Source organism: Dreissena polymorpha, chromosome 3, assembly GCF_020536995.1.
Source record: "Dreissena polymorpha isolate Duluth1 chromosome 3, UMN_Dpol_1.0, whole genome shotgun sequence".
NCBI lineage: Eukaryota > Metazoa > Mollusca > Bivalvia > Myida > Dreissenidae > Dreissena > Dreissena polymorpha.
This window is the reverse complement of record NC_068357.1, coordinates 4,981,647-4,995,882: the sequence shown is the minus strand read 5'-3', so window position 1 is coordinate 4,995,882 and position 14,236 is coordinate 4,981,647. Positions and strand designations below refer to the sequence as shown.

Sequence of the window (14,236 nt, the reverse complement as noted above, 5' to 3'; positions counted from 1 at the left end):
ATAAGCGGTGTCTTTGATTGTTTTAAAAAGCAGTATTGACATTGTGCTACATAAAAAAAAGAACAGATGCAGATTTATAGGCACATTTAGAGAACAGCCCTGATGATATTGAACATAAATAATATTTTGAGTCAGAAAGGAATTGGAATTGCAAATGTTTTTATGCCCCCCGGATTGAATGAACGGGGGTATATTGTTTTTGGCCTGTCTGTCTGTCATTCTGTGGAAAACATTAACCTTGGTTTAACTTTTGCAATATTGAATATGGCAACTTGATATTTGACATGCAAGTGTATCTCATGGAGCTTCACATTTTGAGTGGTGAAAGGTAAAGGTCAAGGTCATCCTTAAAGTTCAAAGGTCAATTATATGGCTTCAAAGCGGCGCAATAGGGGGCATTGTGTTTCTGACAGACACATCCCTTGTTTGTTGATAGAATGTGTAAAACCAGTGCATGCATGTTAGCAGCAGAGGACAAGTTTAGCTTTCAATCAACTTCTGGTTTCACTTGTTCTTCAGTAGGTCCATGCAAGGATGACATTATATAATGTCCCTGGTGATGGTAAAAAACTGTTGCATGCTAGGTCTTAGGAAATTTAACATGTACTAGTCATGAGAGGAAGGGAAACATCTAGGATCAGGCCTTTCCCTGGCGTATCTACACATCTGTGAAACAAACTCATTCTTAAAGCAAAATGGTTAAAAAATTCTAAAAAAAAATAAAATATCCTTAATTAAAAAAAATGTCTTATGATGATTATATCTCAATTTTATTTCAATAACATAAATAAAGTATATAACTATAATTTACATGAGTTTACTCTTATATTTCAAATTATTATATAGAGTTAAATTAAATAAGTTTTTCCTAGGAAAAGGCATGAGGGTCCCAAGGGAACGGAATGCTATTAAAAAGGTTCATGGTTGAAAGCCAAGCCATTCTAGTGATATTAACTTACACTTTTACAGTTCTTGGGAATTTTGAAGTCCAACATGCGTAATACACTTTTTAGAGAATAGTCTATTCACATAATATTAAATCTGCAAAAATACTTTCAGTTTAAACTGCATTACGCACATGCATTAAGCCCAGTTTACCCAGAACGAAGCTTCTATGTGTCTAACTATAGCCACTCCCCCATTATAGTGTTTGCAGTAAACATTAAGAAGTGTTTGTGTTCATAAAAACACTGGCTGTGTTTAATTTCAGAGGCGATAGAAACGTTTGCACTGTCTAGCAAATCGTCACGCCTTGATGGGGTTGAATATTTTCCTAATAGAAATAAGGACTTCATGTGGTTTGATCACCCTCCACAGAGCCCTGACCAGGTATGCAACTTTATTTGCAACAAGTAAGAAAACATTGTTCTAAATTTTGCAAAGTCCGTTCAACCACAAAATGAAATGTTTCACAAACTGTTCAAAGTATTTTATCATACTAATCCATTAAATGGTATGTCAACTAAATGGAATGAATCCACAGTAAATAAGTTTCCTTTATGATTTGAAGAAGAATAAAAGACCATGGACTTCAGTCTGTTTTCCATTTGTTGATTTTTTGTGGCACACAAATAAGTGAAGGTTTTTCATTCCCCTGGTCATATAGCAGTCGTCTGTCTGTCTGTAATCGGCATTCTGTTTTCCGGAAAAATGCACAATTTTACATAATCTATTTAACTTTTAAGATAAAACAGATTTTACAAACAAGTTTTATCTTGCTAGTGACGTTAACACTCTCCAAGTGCAATTCTTAGAACCAATCAAATATTGCACTTTGTTTCTAAGTGGGATCTAAAAATTATAGCTCCTGCTAAGAAATTTCGTTGCAGGTTATGTCGAAATAAAAAGTGAATTTAAATACAAAATAGACGCTAATGACTTTTTGCCTCCCTTTGAAGAAGAGGGGGTATATTGTTTTGCACATGTCGGTCGATCGGTCAGTCCACCAGATGGTTTCCGGATGATAACTCAAGAACGCTTAGGCCTAGGATCATGAAACTTCATAGGTACATTGATCATGACTGGCAGATGACCCCTATTGATTTTCAGGTCACTAGGTCAAAGGTCAAGGTCACAGTGACTCGAAACAGTAAAATGGTTTCCGTATGATAACTCAAGAATGCTTACGCCTAAGATCATGAAACTTCATAGGTACATTGATCATGACTGGCAGATGACCCCTATTGATTTTCAGGTCACAAGGTCAAAGGTCAAGATCACAGTGACTCGAAACAGTAAAATGGTTTCCGGATGATAACTCAAGAATACTTACGCCTAGGATCATGAAACTTCATAGGAACATTGACCATGACTGGCAGATGACCCTTATTGATTGTCAGGTCACTAGGTCAAAGGTCAAGGTCACAGTGACTCGTAACAGTAAAATGGTTTCAGGATGATAACTCAAGAATGTTTATGTCTAGGATCATGAAACTTCATAGGTACATTGATAATGACTGGCAGATGACCCCTATTGATTTTCAGGTCACAAGGTCAAAGGTCAAGGTCACAGTGACGCGAAATAGTAAAATGGTTTCCGGATGATAACTCAAGAATGCTTATGGCTAGGATCATGAAACTTCATAACTACATTGATCATGACTGGCAGATGACCCCTATTAATTTTCAGGTCACTAGGTCAAAAGTCAAATTTACAGTGACTCGAAGCAGTAAAATGGTTTCCAGATGATAACACAAGAATAATTAGGCCTAGGATCATGAAACTTCATAGGTATATTGATCATGACTGGCAGATGACCCCTATTGATTTTCAGGTCACTAGGTCAAAGGTCAAGGTCGCAGTGACACAAAACGTATTCACACAATGGCTGCCACTACAACTGACAGCCCATATGGGGGGCATGCATGTTTTACAAACAGTCTTTGTTTAATGATGTGGCTGGAAAGTGATCGTCATTTTAAAATTGCGCAAGAGTAAGAAAGGACATTAAACGGCAAAAACTACATGTTCCGAAATGGATATTGTCATCTTGATCAGCAATTGATTACCCCCTCTGAGAGTACTAGTGTTGTATATATCTGTTTTAAATTACTTGTTATGTACAAATAAAATAACAAAGATATAATATATGGATAAGAGGATGATGCACGCCAAATGGCAGTGTACACTATCTGTTTATAACAGAGTTATGGCCCTTTGTATCTTGAAATAAATGTGTTTTAATATAAGCTTAGACCTTTATCACCATTATCACATAAGCCAGAGCCATGAAACTTGCCATAGTTGTTCTCAATCATCTGGGTGTGCTTCATATTCAACACCTATAATCCTAGGGGCTGCGGCCAAGGTCACACATTGAGGCCAAAGGTCACAAATTTGATAAGTTATTCATTATTTAGTCATTTCTTTACTATGCATCAAGGGATTCTGTAATAACTATCCACAATTGTTCTCCATTATCTAGCTGAGTGTTGAATATAACATCCAGGTTGCAAGGGTCATGGTCAAAGTCACACACAAATGTCCAAATCACACATTTTGATTAAATATGCCTTATTTGGTAAGGATTCTACCATACTAAAATGGATTCTCAAATGTCCTGATGTAATTGTTCTCAATTATAAGGCAGTGCAAGACCCATCACAGGTACAAATAAGTTTTGTTTTTTTTTAAAGACAAAAGACACAACCATTCTTTTATACCTTTTCTTTTAGTTCTACACCCATCTATAAACAAAATTTATTTGGCGGGGGGATATCAATTCAACAAATTGGCTTGTTTCAAATTTAAAACACAGCCTCAGGTGTGCAACATGCTGATTATCCTGCATGAATAGGGGTTTTAATTAATGGACACAATCATGAAATTAAGTCAACATGCAAGATTCATGCTAGTAGGTCAAAGGTCAGTGTCGCTTTGGACATTTGAACTTTGCATATATACATGACTTTAGGATTGTTCAATTAAATCTTCAGATGTTTCGGCTAGTGTCAGCAATGTGCAAGGCGGATCTGTTTAAAATCAAGTACTGGAGACAGGATGTGCTAGACAAGCTTCTTAAAGCAATGAACAAGAGGTATTTTACAAAGTGTATGTTTTTTAGCTCGGCTGTTTTCGGAGAAAACCCGAGGTATTGTCATGGCCAGCTCGTCGTCCGCCATAGGCGTCCTGCTAAAACCTTAACATTGGCTCTAAAATGAAAGTGCTTCCACCTACAACTTTGAAACTTCATATGTAGATGCACCTTGATGAGTTCTACATGCCACACCCAGTTTTGGGTCACTAGGTCAAAAGTCAAGGTCACTGTGACCTCTAAAAAAAATAATCTGACAAGCTTTCGCAGCCGAGCGTTGGCACCCATTATGCGGTGCTCTTGTTTAGCTCACCTGAGCACAATATGCTCATGGTGAGCTTTTGTAATTGCCTTTTGTTCGTCATGCTTTGTGCTGGGTCAACAATTTCTTTGCTAACACACTAGAGGCCACTTTTATTGTCCGATCTTAATGAAATTTGGTCAGAAGATTTGTTGCAATTAAATCTTGGACAAGTTTGAAATTGGTTCTGGTTGGTTGAAAAACATGGCCACCATGGGACGGGGCATTTTTCCTTGTATGGCTATATATGGCTGTAGTAAAACCTTGTTAACACTCTAGAGCCCACAGTTATTGTTCGATCTTCATGAAATTTGGTAAGAAGATTTTGTACACATTCAGGGAAAACACGTAAATATAAAAGAAAAAACAATCTAAAGTAAGTCTCTTCTTAATCAAAATCCTGTCAAGGGGGAAAGTGTCTTCCCAAATTATTCTGTGTTGACTGCACAGTCTAACTGTGGAGATATTAAACGCACATGCATTAAGTCTGGTTTTGGCTGATAACTATTGCTCTATGTTTGGTTGTTTGCCACAAGGTTCCCAGAAAATTGATCAGAATACCAATTAAAGTGGAATATCCAATGTTTGTTTATGTTAACCTTTACAAATGTTTTTTATGTTGACTTTTGCTAATGTGTGTATATGTTAACCTTTGCTAATGTATGTTAATGTTAACCTTAACAAATGTGTTTTAATGTTTACCTTTACACATGTGTGTTTATGTTTACCTTAACACATGTGTGCTTATGTTAACCTTAACAAATGTGTGTTCATGTTAACCTTCGCTAATGTGTGTATATGTCAACCTTTACTAATGTGTGTTTATTAGCTCTACTGGCTGAAGGCCTGAAGAGCTTATGTCATGGCGTGGTTTCCGTCGTCCGTGCGTGCGTTATACTTTTTCTTATTTACACGATAAAGTCCACAGTTTTCATCCGATTCTTTTCAAACTTGTTCAGTGTCTTTATATTAATTAGGACTCGAACCCTATTGAAAATGGGTTACATCAGAGTAAAAAGTCCAGAATTATCTCCCCTTGAATTCGAGAAAATTGTGAATAAGGCTTGTTTACGCAATAAACTCCACAGTTTTCATCTGATCATATCCCAACTTGCAGTGTCTTTATCTGAATGATGAGTCAAACCTTAATAAAAATGAGCAATATCGGAGTTATAAGTCCAGAATTATCTCCCATTGATTTTAGAAAAAAATGAAAATTCAGTTTTTTTATGTGATAAAGTCCATAATTTTCATCCAATTCTTGGCAAACTTGCACAGTGTCTTTGTATCAATGAGGACTCAAACCCATTTTTAAAAAGAGCAATACCGAAGCAATAAGTCCAGATTGACTTCCCCTTGAATATGAGAAAATTTTGAAATCCTCCTTGTTTACGCAATTAATTCCACAGTTTTCATCCAATTATTTCCAAATTTGCACAGTATCTTTATATCAATGAGGACTTGAACCCTATTGAATATGAGCAGTATCGGAGAAATAAGTACACAATAATCTCCCCTTGAATTTGAGAAAATTCTCCTTGTTTGAATTAAGTTTTTAGTATTAGTTATTTTAGTTTGTTTATAACAAATGTTCACAATGAAGAGAAGGCATGTCCCTTGCAAGTCTTGTGTCCTTTGCCCTCAGGTCAAGGTAATCCTTAAAAGTTCAACTTAAAGACCAAAGGTCAGATTTGTGCATTGTTTAGCTAATTAAATCATAAGCATTCGTGACAATAGACTTAAGATGTTACTGACTGGTATCTAATTTAATCGAGTTTTAACATTTATTAAAGCTTGATTGCATCGTAAGCCTGAGCCTGATTGAAACGTTTTCTAGTCTTTTTCATGGGTAGAACCAGTACTTTGCGCCATTTTGATATATCATCAGAAAGCTCCCACTGTGGGGATCGAACCCATGATATCATCTCCTGGTCCTTGGTGGTTTCTAACATTGACCCATGTGTTTCAGTGACCTGACTCAGGCTGGTATCTAGTTTCTAACCCATGTATTTCAGTGATAGACTCAGGCTAATATCTAGTTTCTTACCCCTGTATTTCAGTGACCTGACTCAGACTGGTATATTCTTTCTAACCTCTGTATTTCAGTGACCTGACTCAGACTGGTATATTCTTTCTAACCTCTGTATTTCAGTGACCTGACTCAGACTGGTATATTCTTTCTAACCTCTGTATTTCAGTGACCTGACTCAGACTGGTATATTCTTTCTTACCCCTGTATTTCAGTGACCTGACTCAGACTGGTATATTCTTTCTTACCCCTGTATTTCAGTGACCTGACTCAGACTGGTATCTAGTTTCTAACCCCTGTATTTCAGTGACCTGACTCAGGACTGGTATCTAGTTTCTAATCCCTTTATTTCAGTGTCTTAACTCAGACTGGTATCTAGTTTCTAACCCTGTATTACAGTGATTGACTCAGACTGGTATCTAGTTTCTAACCCATGTATTTCAGTGACATGACTCAGGACTGGTATCTAGTTTCTAACCCATGTACTTCATCGACAAGACTCAGAGAGGTATCTAGTTTCTAACCCTGTATTTCAGTGACCTGACTCAGGCCGGTATCTAGTTTCTAACCCATGTATTTCAGTGACCTGACTAAGGACTGGTATCTTGTTTCTAAACCATGTTTTTCATTGAAAAGACTCAGACAGGTATCTAGTTTCTTACCCATGTATATCAGTTACCTGACTCAGACTGTTATCTAGTTTCTTACCCTTTGTTACAGTGACCTGACTCAGACTGGTATCTAGTTTCTAACCCCTGTGGTTCCGTGACCTGACTCAGACTGGTACCTTGTTATCATCCCCCACTATAGGCGGAGGGATAATGTTTTGGCGTTTTCAGTCCTTCTGTCTGTCTTTCCTTCCGTCCTTCCAGAGCCATATCTTGGAAGTGCTTTGGCGGATTTCATTGAAACTTGGTATGAGTATATATATAGATAATAGGATGATGCACGCCAAATGGCATTGTACACCATCTGTTAATACAGAGTTATGGCCCTTTGTATCTTGAAAAAATTGCTTTTTTGTTTTTTCGGAGCCAAATCTTGGAAGTGCTTTGGCGTTTTTCATTGAAACTTGGTATGAGTGTGCAAAAGCATATTGGCAGGGGTTATTAATTCATCGAATTTGCTTGTTTCTAACCATGTATTTCAGTGACTTTACTCAGGCTGGTATCTAGTTTCTAACCCCTGTATTACAGTGACCAAACTCAGACTGGTAGCTCATTTCTAACCCCATATTTCAGTGACCAGACTCAGACTAGTATTTAGTTTCTAACCCTGTATTTCAGTGTCCTAACTCAGACTGGTATCTAGTTTCTAACCCCTGTATAACAGTGACCTGACTCAGACTGGTATCTAGTTTCTAACCCCTGTATAACAGTGACCTGACTCAGACTGGTATCTAGTTTCTAACCCCTGTATTACAGTGACCAAACTGATCAGACTGGTATCTAGTTTCTAACCAATGTATTGCAGTGACTTGAGTCAAACTGGTATCTAGTTTCTAACCCCTGTATTTCAGTGACCTGACTCAGACTTGTATCTAGTTTCTAACTCATGTATTTCAGTGACTTGAGTCAGACTGGTATCTGGCTCCTTACCCATGTATTTCAGTGACCTGACTCAGACTTGTATCTAGTTTTTACCCCTGTATTTCAGTGATCGACTCAGACTGGTATCTAGTTTCTAACCCATGTTTTTCAGTGACCTGACTCAGACTGGTTTCTAGTTTTTTACCCCTGTATTTCAGTTACCAGACTAAGACTGGTATCTAGTGCTAACCTTGTATTTCAGTGACCTACTCAGACTGGTATCTAGTTTCTAACCTTGTATTTCAGTGACCTGACTTAGACTGGTATCAAGTTTCTTACCCCTTTATTTCAGTGACCAGACTCAGACTGGTATCTAGTTTCTAACCCGTTGTTACAGTGACATGACTCAGATTGGTATCTAGTTTCTAACCCATGTTTTTCAGTGACCTGACTCAGACTGGTTTTTAGTTTCTGACCCCTGTATTTCATTGACCAGACTCAGACTGGTATCTAGTTTCTAACCTTGTATTTCAGTGACCTGACTTAGACTGGTATCTAGTTTCTTACCCCTGTATTTCAGTGACCAGACTAGACTAGTATCTATTTTCTAACCCTTTGTTACAGTGACCTGACTCAGACTGGTATCTAGTTTCTTACCCATGTATTTCAGTGACCTGACTCAAACTGGTTATCTAGTTTCTTACCCATGTATTTCAGTAACCTGACTCAGACTGGTATCTAGTTTCTTACCCCTGTCTTTCGGTGACCTGACTCAGACTGGTATCTAGTTTAACTAATGTATTTAAGTGACTTGAGTCAGACTGGTGTCTTAACCCTTCTCGAAAAAGTGCACTAAATGCGCATTTAATGCGCATTAAATGCACATTAAATGCGCATTTAATGCGCATGTTATTGGCACCGTACTTTTTGCTTAACAAGTGCATTTTAATCTGTTTAAAAAAAACACTTTTTACTAGTGTGTTTATACATTTAAGTGTATTTTTTTCCACAAAATAATACACTTAAGTGCGTTTATTATGATAATAAGTGTGCTCAAGTTTATTTTTAAGTGTATTTATACACTTGAGTGTATTTTAAGACATACAAATAATACACTTCATGGTCAAAGTAAATTTTTTAAAGCGCATTAATACACTTGAGTGCATTTCCAGACATTCAAATAATACACATTACAGAATTAAAAGCAAATTATTTAAGCGCATTAATACACTTGAGTGCATTTCCAGTCATACAAATAATACACTTATCAGGAACTAAAGTAATCTTTCAAGTGCATCAATACACTTGAGTGTATTTTAACTCATACAAATAATACACTTCATGGAGTATTCAAAGTGAATTTTTTAAGCGCATTAATACACTTGAGTGTTTTTACAGGTTTTTTAACCTCCTTGGTCAATTGTTTAAACAGTGGTTACCAACAACGCAATCCTGAAAATGACGTTGTTTTCGCGCAGTTTGTCAGACGAACATTGTCCAATATAGCCTTTGACTCTGTCACAAAAGAAATAAGCGAACACCGGGCTTTAACCTTTAGGGACCGAGAGGTGGACGTTTTAAGAACTTATTGGAAGAAAATCTTCATAAAATCATAGCAAATAAAAGCGGTCACTCGTAACCTAATAAGTAATGGACACCATGCTTGTTGTAGTTAGAAACTTGGTACAAGACATTATTTTGATATATTTTTATATAAATTAATGAGTTTTGCGTTTTAATGCATAGCATCATAACCAGACAGAGCCTTTAAAGCCCCATTAACACTCAAAATCAACGAATATTTTGTAAACTATTTCATAAAATAAAGTTAACCCATAAAAAATCAGTGTTCCTTAAAGCACTAGCCAAAATTTGAACGCTAGATGTGGTCTGGTAACATAGATTTAACAAGATACAATGTTATCAATGTTTAAAGGCTCTGTCTGGTTATGATGTTTACGCATTAAAATGCAAAACTCATTAATTTATCGTGATGATATAACTATTTTGGTAAATTTACATTAGCGACACGGCTTCAGTTCACATGGATTGAAGTATGGTGCAACGTAGCAAAGTATGGAGCAATAAGACAAAACGAACACATAATGTTTAATATATGTTGTCACAAGATTTATTATCGAATCCTGGGTAAATACAGTTTCATGCAATTGCAGTGCACGTTTTGTAGCAATAAAACGAAACTTAAACATGCTTTTTACATAATGTCACGAAATTTATTATCTATACCGACTGTTTAATGTTTTAAGCAATAAAAGTGTGCGTTTTGCAACACTGCGTTTTGCAAGATAGATTCTATATTTGAGATATGAAATGAGTAAAATACACATAAAATAATTCGTTGCAACGAAAGCACTTGCATGGAACATCAAATAAACTGCAGTTTGCATTTTAGAAGCTAATATGTATTTAATGTTCATGCCATTGAGCATTAAATATAGGGGACTTAAAATGATAACTACATTCGTTTCAAGTTACCGAATTAATATACGTACCATCACTAAAATTATGTTTCAGTTAAGCTTTATTTAATTTAATTCTTGAATAGTTGATAAGTCTACTTATTGTTTTATTAATTTAGCTTACCATACATTATATAGCTTGAATAGCAATTTTTTTGTGAACTTATGGAAAATTTAAACGAATACTGTCTTATATCAGGACGCCATGACAATCACCCAAATCGCGGTCCCATCAAGATCTGGCATGTATGTTTTAATTCTGTAATCCATATATCAAATCATTGATTATCTAATCAGAATTTATAATCTCAAATTTTTACCAATTAAATCGTCATGGTTCTTAATTCCAGAAAAAATAGCAAAACCAAAAGCATACATATGATCGATGGAAAGTAATTCAATTCAATTAGAAGTATTGAAATAATTGAGAATTATGATAATGTGTTTTCCTGAAATATCTTACATCTTATGAAACTAAACAGTATAATCTTAAACAAATAAATATTACTCTATCCAACTTTTCAAAGCTGCACATAAGATACGAGATATAGTTGCATTTGTGGCAATCAGGAATAGTAATTTGCTCCGGACAGTCATAGGTTTGGACATTTTAATATAAGGTTTAAAAATCGAATATTCGAATAATGACAAATGAATATTCGAATATGATTTCCAGTATTCGTTTCCGTCCCTACAACTTTCTAACCCCTATATTTAAGTGACCAGACTCAGACTGGTATCTTGTTTCTAACGTTCTAAAAAAATGGTATCTTGTTTCTAATCCATGCATTACAGTGACTTAGTGACCTTACTCAGACTGGTATCTTGTTTCTTACCCTGTATTTCAGTTACCAGACTCGGACTGGTATCTAGTTTTTTACCCCTGTTTTTCAGTGACCTGACTCAGACTGTTATCTAGTTTTTACCCCTGTATTAGAGACCTGACTCAGACTGGTATCTAGTTTCTAACCCCTGTATTTCAGTGACCTTACTCAGACTGGTATATACTTTCTTACCCCTGTATTTAAGTGACCTGACTCAGACTGGTATATACTTTCTAACCCCTGTATTTCAGTGACCTGACTCAGACTGGTATGAAGTCTCTAACCCATGTATTTCAGTGAACTGACCCAATAATGTTATCTAGTTTCTAACCCCTGTATAACAGTGACCTGACTCAGACTGGTATCTAGGCTATAACCCATGTATTTCAGTGACCTGACTCAGACTGGTATCTTGTTTCTTACCCATGTATTTCAGTGACCTGACTCAGACTGGTATCTTGTTTCTAACCCCTGTATTTCAATGACCTGACTAAGACTTGTACATACTTTCTAACTCCTTTATAGCAATGACCTGACTCAGACTGGTATCTAGTTTCTAACCAATGTATTGACCTGACTCAGACTGGTGTCATGTATTTCAGTGACCTGACCCAGGACTGTTATCTAGTTTCGAACCACTGTATTACAGTGACCTGACTCAAACTGGTATCTAGTTTATAACCAATGTGTTTCAGTGACCTGACTCAGACTGGTATCTTTCTTCAAACCCCTGTATCAAGTTTTTAACCCATGTATTTCAGTGACCTCACTCAGACTGGTATCTTTGTTTCAAACCCCTGTTTTTCAGTGACCTGACTCAGACTGGTATCTTTGTTTCTAAGCCCTGTATTTCAGTGACCAGACTCAAACTGGTATCTATTTTCTTATCCATGTATTTCAGTGACCTCACTCAGACTGTTACTCAGACTGTTATGTTGTTTCTAAAACCCGTTTTTCAGTGGCCTGACTCAGACTGGTATCAAGTTTCTAATCTTGTATTACAGTGACCTGACTCAGGACTGGTATCAAGTTTTAACCCATGTATTTCAGTTACCTGTTTTAGACTGTTGTCAAGTTTTTAACCCCTGTATTTCACTGACGTGACTCAGGACTGATATATAGGTTCTAACTCTTGTATTTAAGTGACTAGACTTAGACTTGTATCTAGTTTCTAACCCATGTATTTCAGTGCCCTGATTCAGACTGTTATCAAGTTTCTAACCCATGTATTTCAGTGACCTGAATCAGACTGGTATCAAGTTTTAACCCATGTATTTCAGTTACCTGACTCAGACTGTTATCATGTTTATAACTTCTGTATTTCAGTGACCTGACTCAGACTGGTATCAAGTAGGGATGGGAATGAATACTGAAAATGATATTCGAATATTTGTTTGTCATTATTTGATTATATTCGAATATTTGATTTTTAGCTCGGCGATTTCGGAGAAAACCCGAGGTATTGTCAAAGCCAGCTCGTTGTGTCGTGTCGTCTGACGTCCGCGTCATACTAAAACCTTAACATTGGCTCTAAAATAAAAAAGCATCCACCTACAACTTTGAAACTTCATATGTAGATGCACCTAGTTCTACATGCCACACTACTATTCCTGATTGCCACTTTTTGGGGTCACTAGGTCAAAGGTCAAGGTCACTGTGACCTCTAAAAAAAATCAAACAAAAAATCTGATAAGCTTTTATATATTGCTCCCCCGAAATTAATTTTGGGGGGAGCATATAGTCGCCGCTTCGTCTGTCCGTGCATGTGTGCATCTGTCTGTCCGTCCGTGCACAATTTTTGTCCGGGCTATTTCTCAGCAACTAATGACTGGAATTCAATAAAACTTTTTGGGAAGCTTCACTACCAAGAGGAAATGTGCATATTATCAGCGGGTTCTGGTCGGATGATTTTTCACAGAGTTATGGCCCTTTGAAATTTTCTATAAAAAAATTATTGTCCTCCCAACTACTGTGCCCTCAAGACGTTTCCTTTTATCTGAATATATAGTGCAATATTGTGACAAAAAAAACATTGGGGAGCATCACCCGTCTCCGACGGTTTCTTGTTCAAAAATGCACCCGTAGCCGAGCATGGCACCCGTTATGCGGAGCTCTTGTTAAACCTTATATTAAAATGTCCAAACTTATGACTGTCCAGAGCAACGTACTATTTAATATTGCCACTAATACCATATATAAATAGTATCATATAGGGATAAAATAATATAAAAAAAGATTATTGAATTATGTTCTTCGTTTTTAAATAAATGCTGTTTATTTTCATAAGATATAAGATATTCCCAGAAAACAGATTACTGTAATTCTAATTTATTTTAATACTTCTAATTGATTCGGATTACTTCACATCGATAATATTTATGCTTTTCTTTTTCATTTTTATGCTCCCCGAAATAAAATTTCGGCAGAGCATATAGTTGCCAGTTTGTCCTTACTTTCGTCACACTTTTGTTACCGTTTCTCATAGCGCCTTCAATACATTACCGATCTCTTTCATATTTGGCATGTAGGTACCTTGCATGGACCTCTACCTTTTGTTGAAGTTTGAGGTCACTGGGGTCAAGGTCACCGAGGCTAATAATAGATTTTCCGTCACGCTTTTGTTACAGTTTCTCATAATATCTTCATTACTTTACCGATCTCTTTCATATTTGGCATGTAGGTACCTTGCATGGACCTCTACCTTTTGATGAGGTTTGGGGTAACAGGGTTCTAGGTCAAGGTCACCGAGGCTAATAATAGATTTTCTGTCACCCTTTGTTACAGTTTCTCATAGGGCCTTCAATACTTTACCGATCTCTTTCATAGTTGGCATGTAGGTACTTTGCATGAATCTCTACCTTTTGATGAGGTTTGAGGTCACTTGGTTCAAGGTCAAGGTCACCGAGGCTAATAATAGATTTCCGTCACACTTTTGTTACAGTTTCTCATAGCACCTTCCATACTTTACTGATATCTTTCATATTTTTATATGTAGGTACCTTGCATGGACCTCTACCTTTTGATGACGTTTGAGGTCAC

General features: G+C 36.5%; 1 protein-coding gene across 1 annotated transcript in view; it reads left to right on the top strand.

The window, feature by feature from the left end:
• The window catches only part of LOC127872808 (uncharacterized), a 146,955-nt gene that overhangs the window by 98,561 nt on the left and 34,158 nt on the right, over positions 1-14,236 (top strand). Inside the window, exons 24-25 of the mRNA XM_052416224.1 lie at positions 1,211-1,329; positions 3,937-4,037. Coding sequence (XP_052272184.1) covers positions 1,211-1,329; positions 3,937-4,037 — 220 coding nt within the window. The remainder of the gene's footprint in view (positions 1-1,210; positions 1,330-3,936; positions 4,038-14,236) is intronic.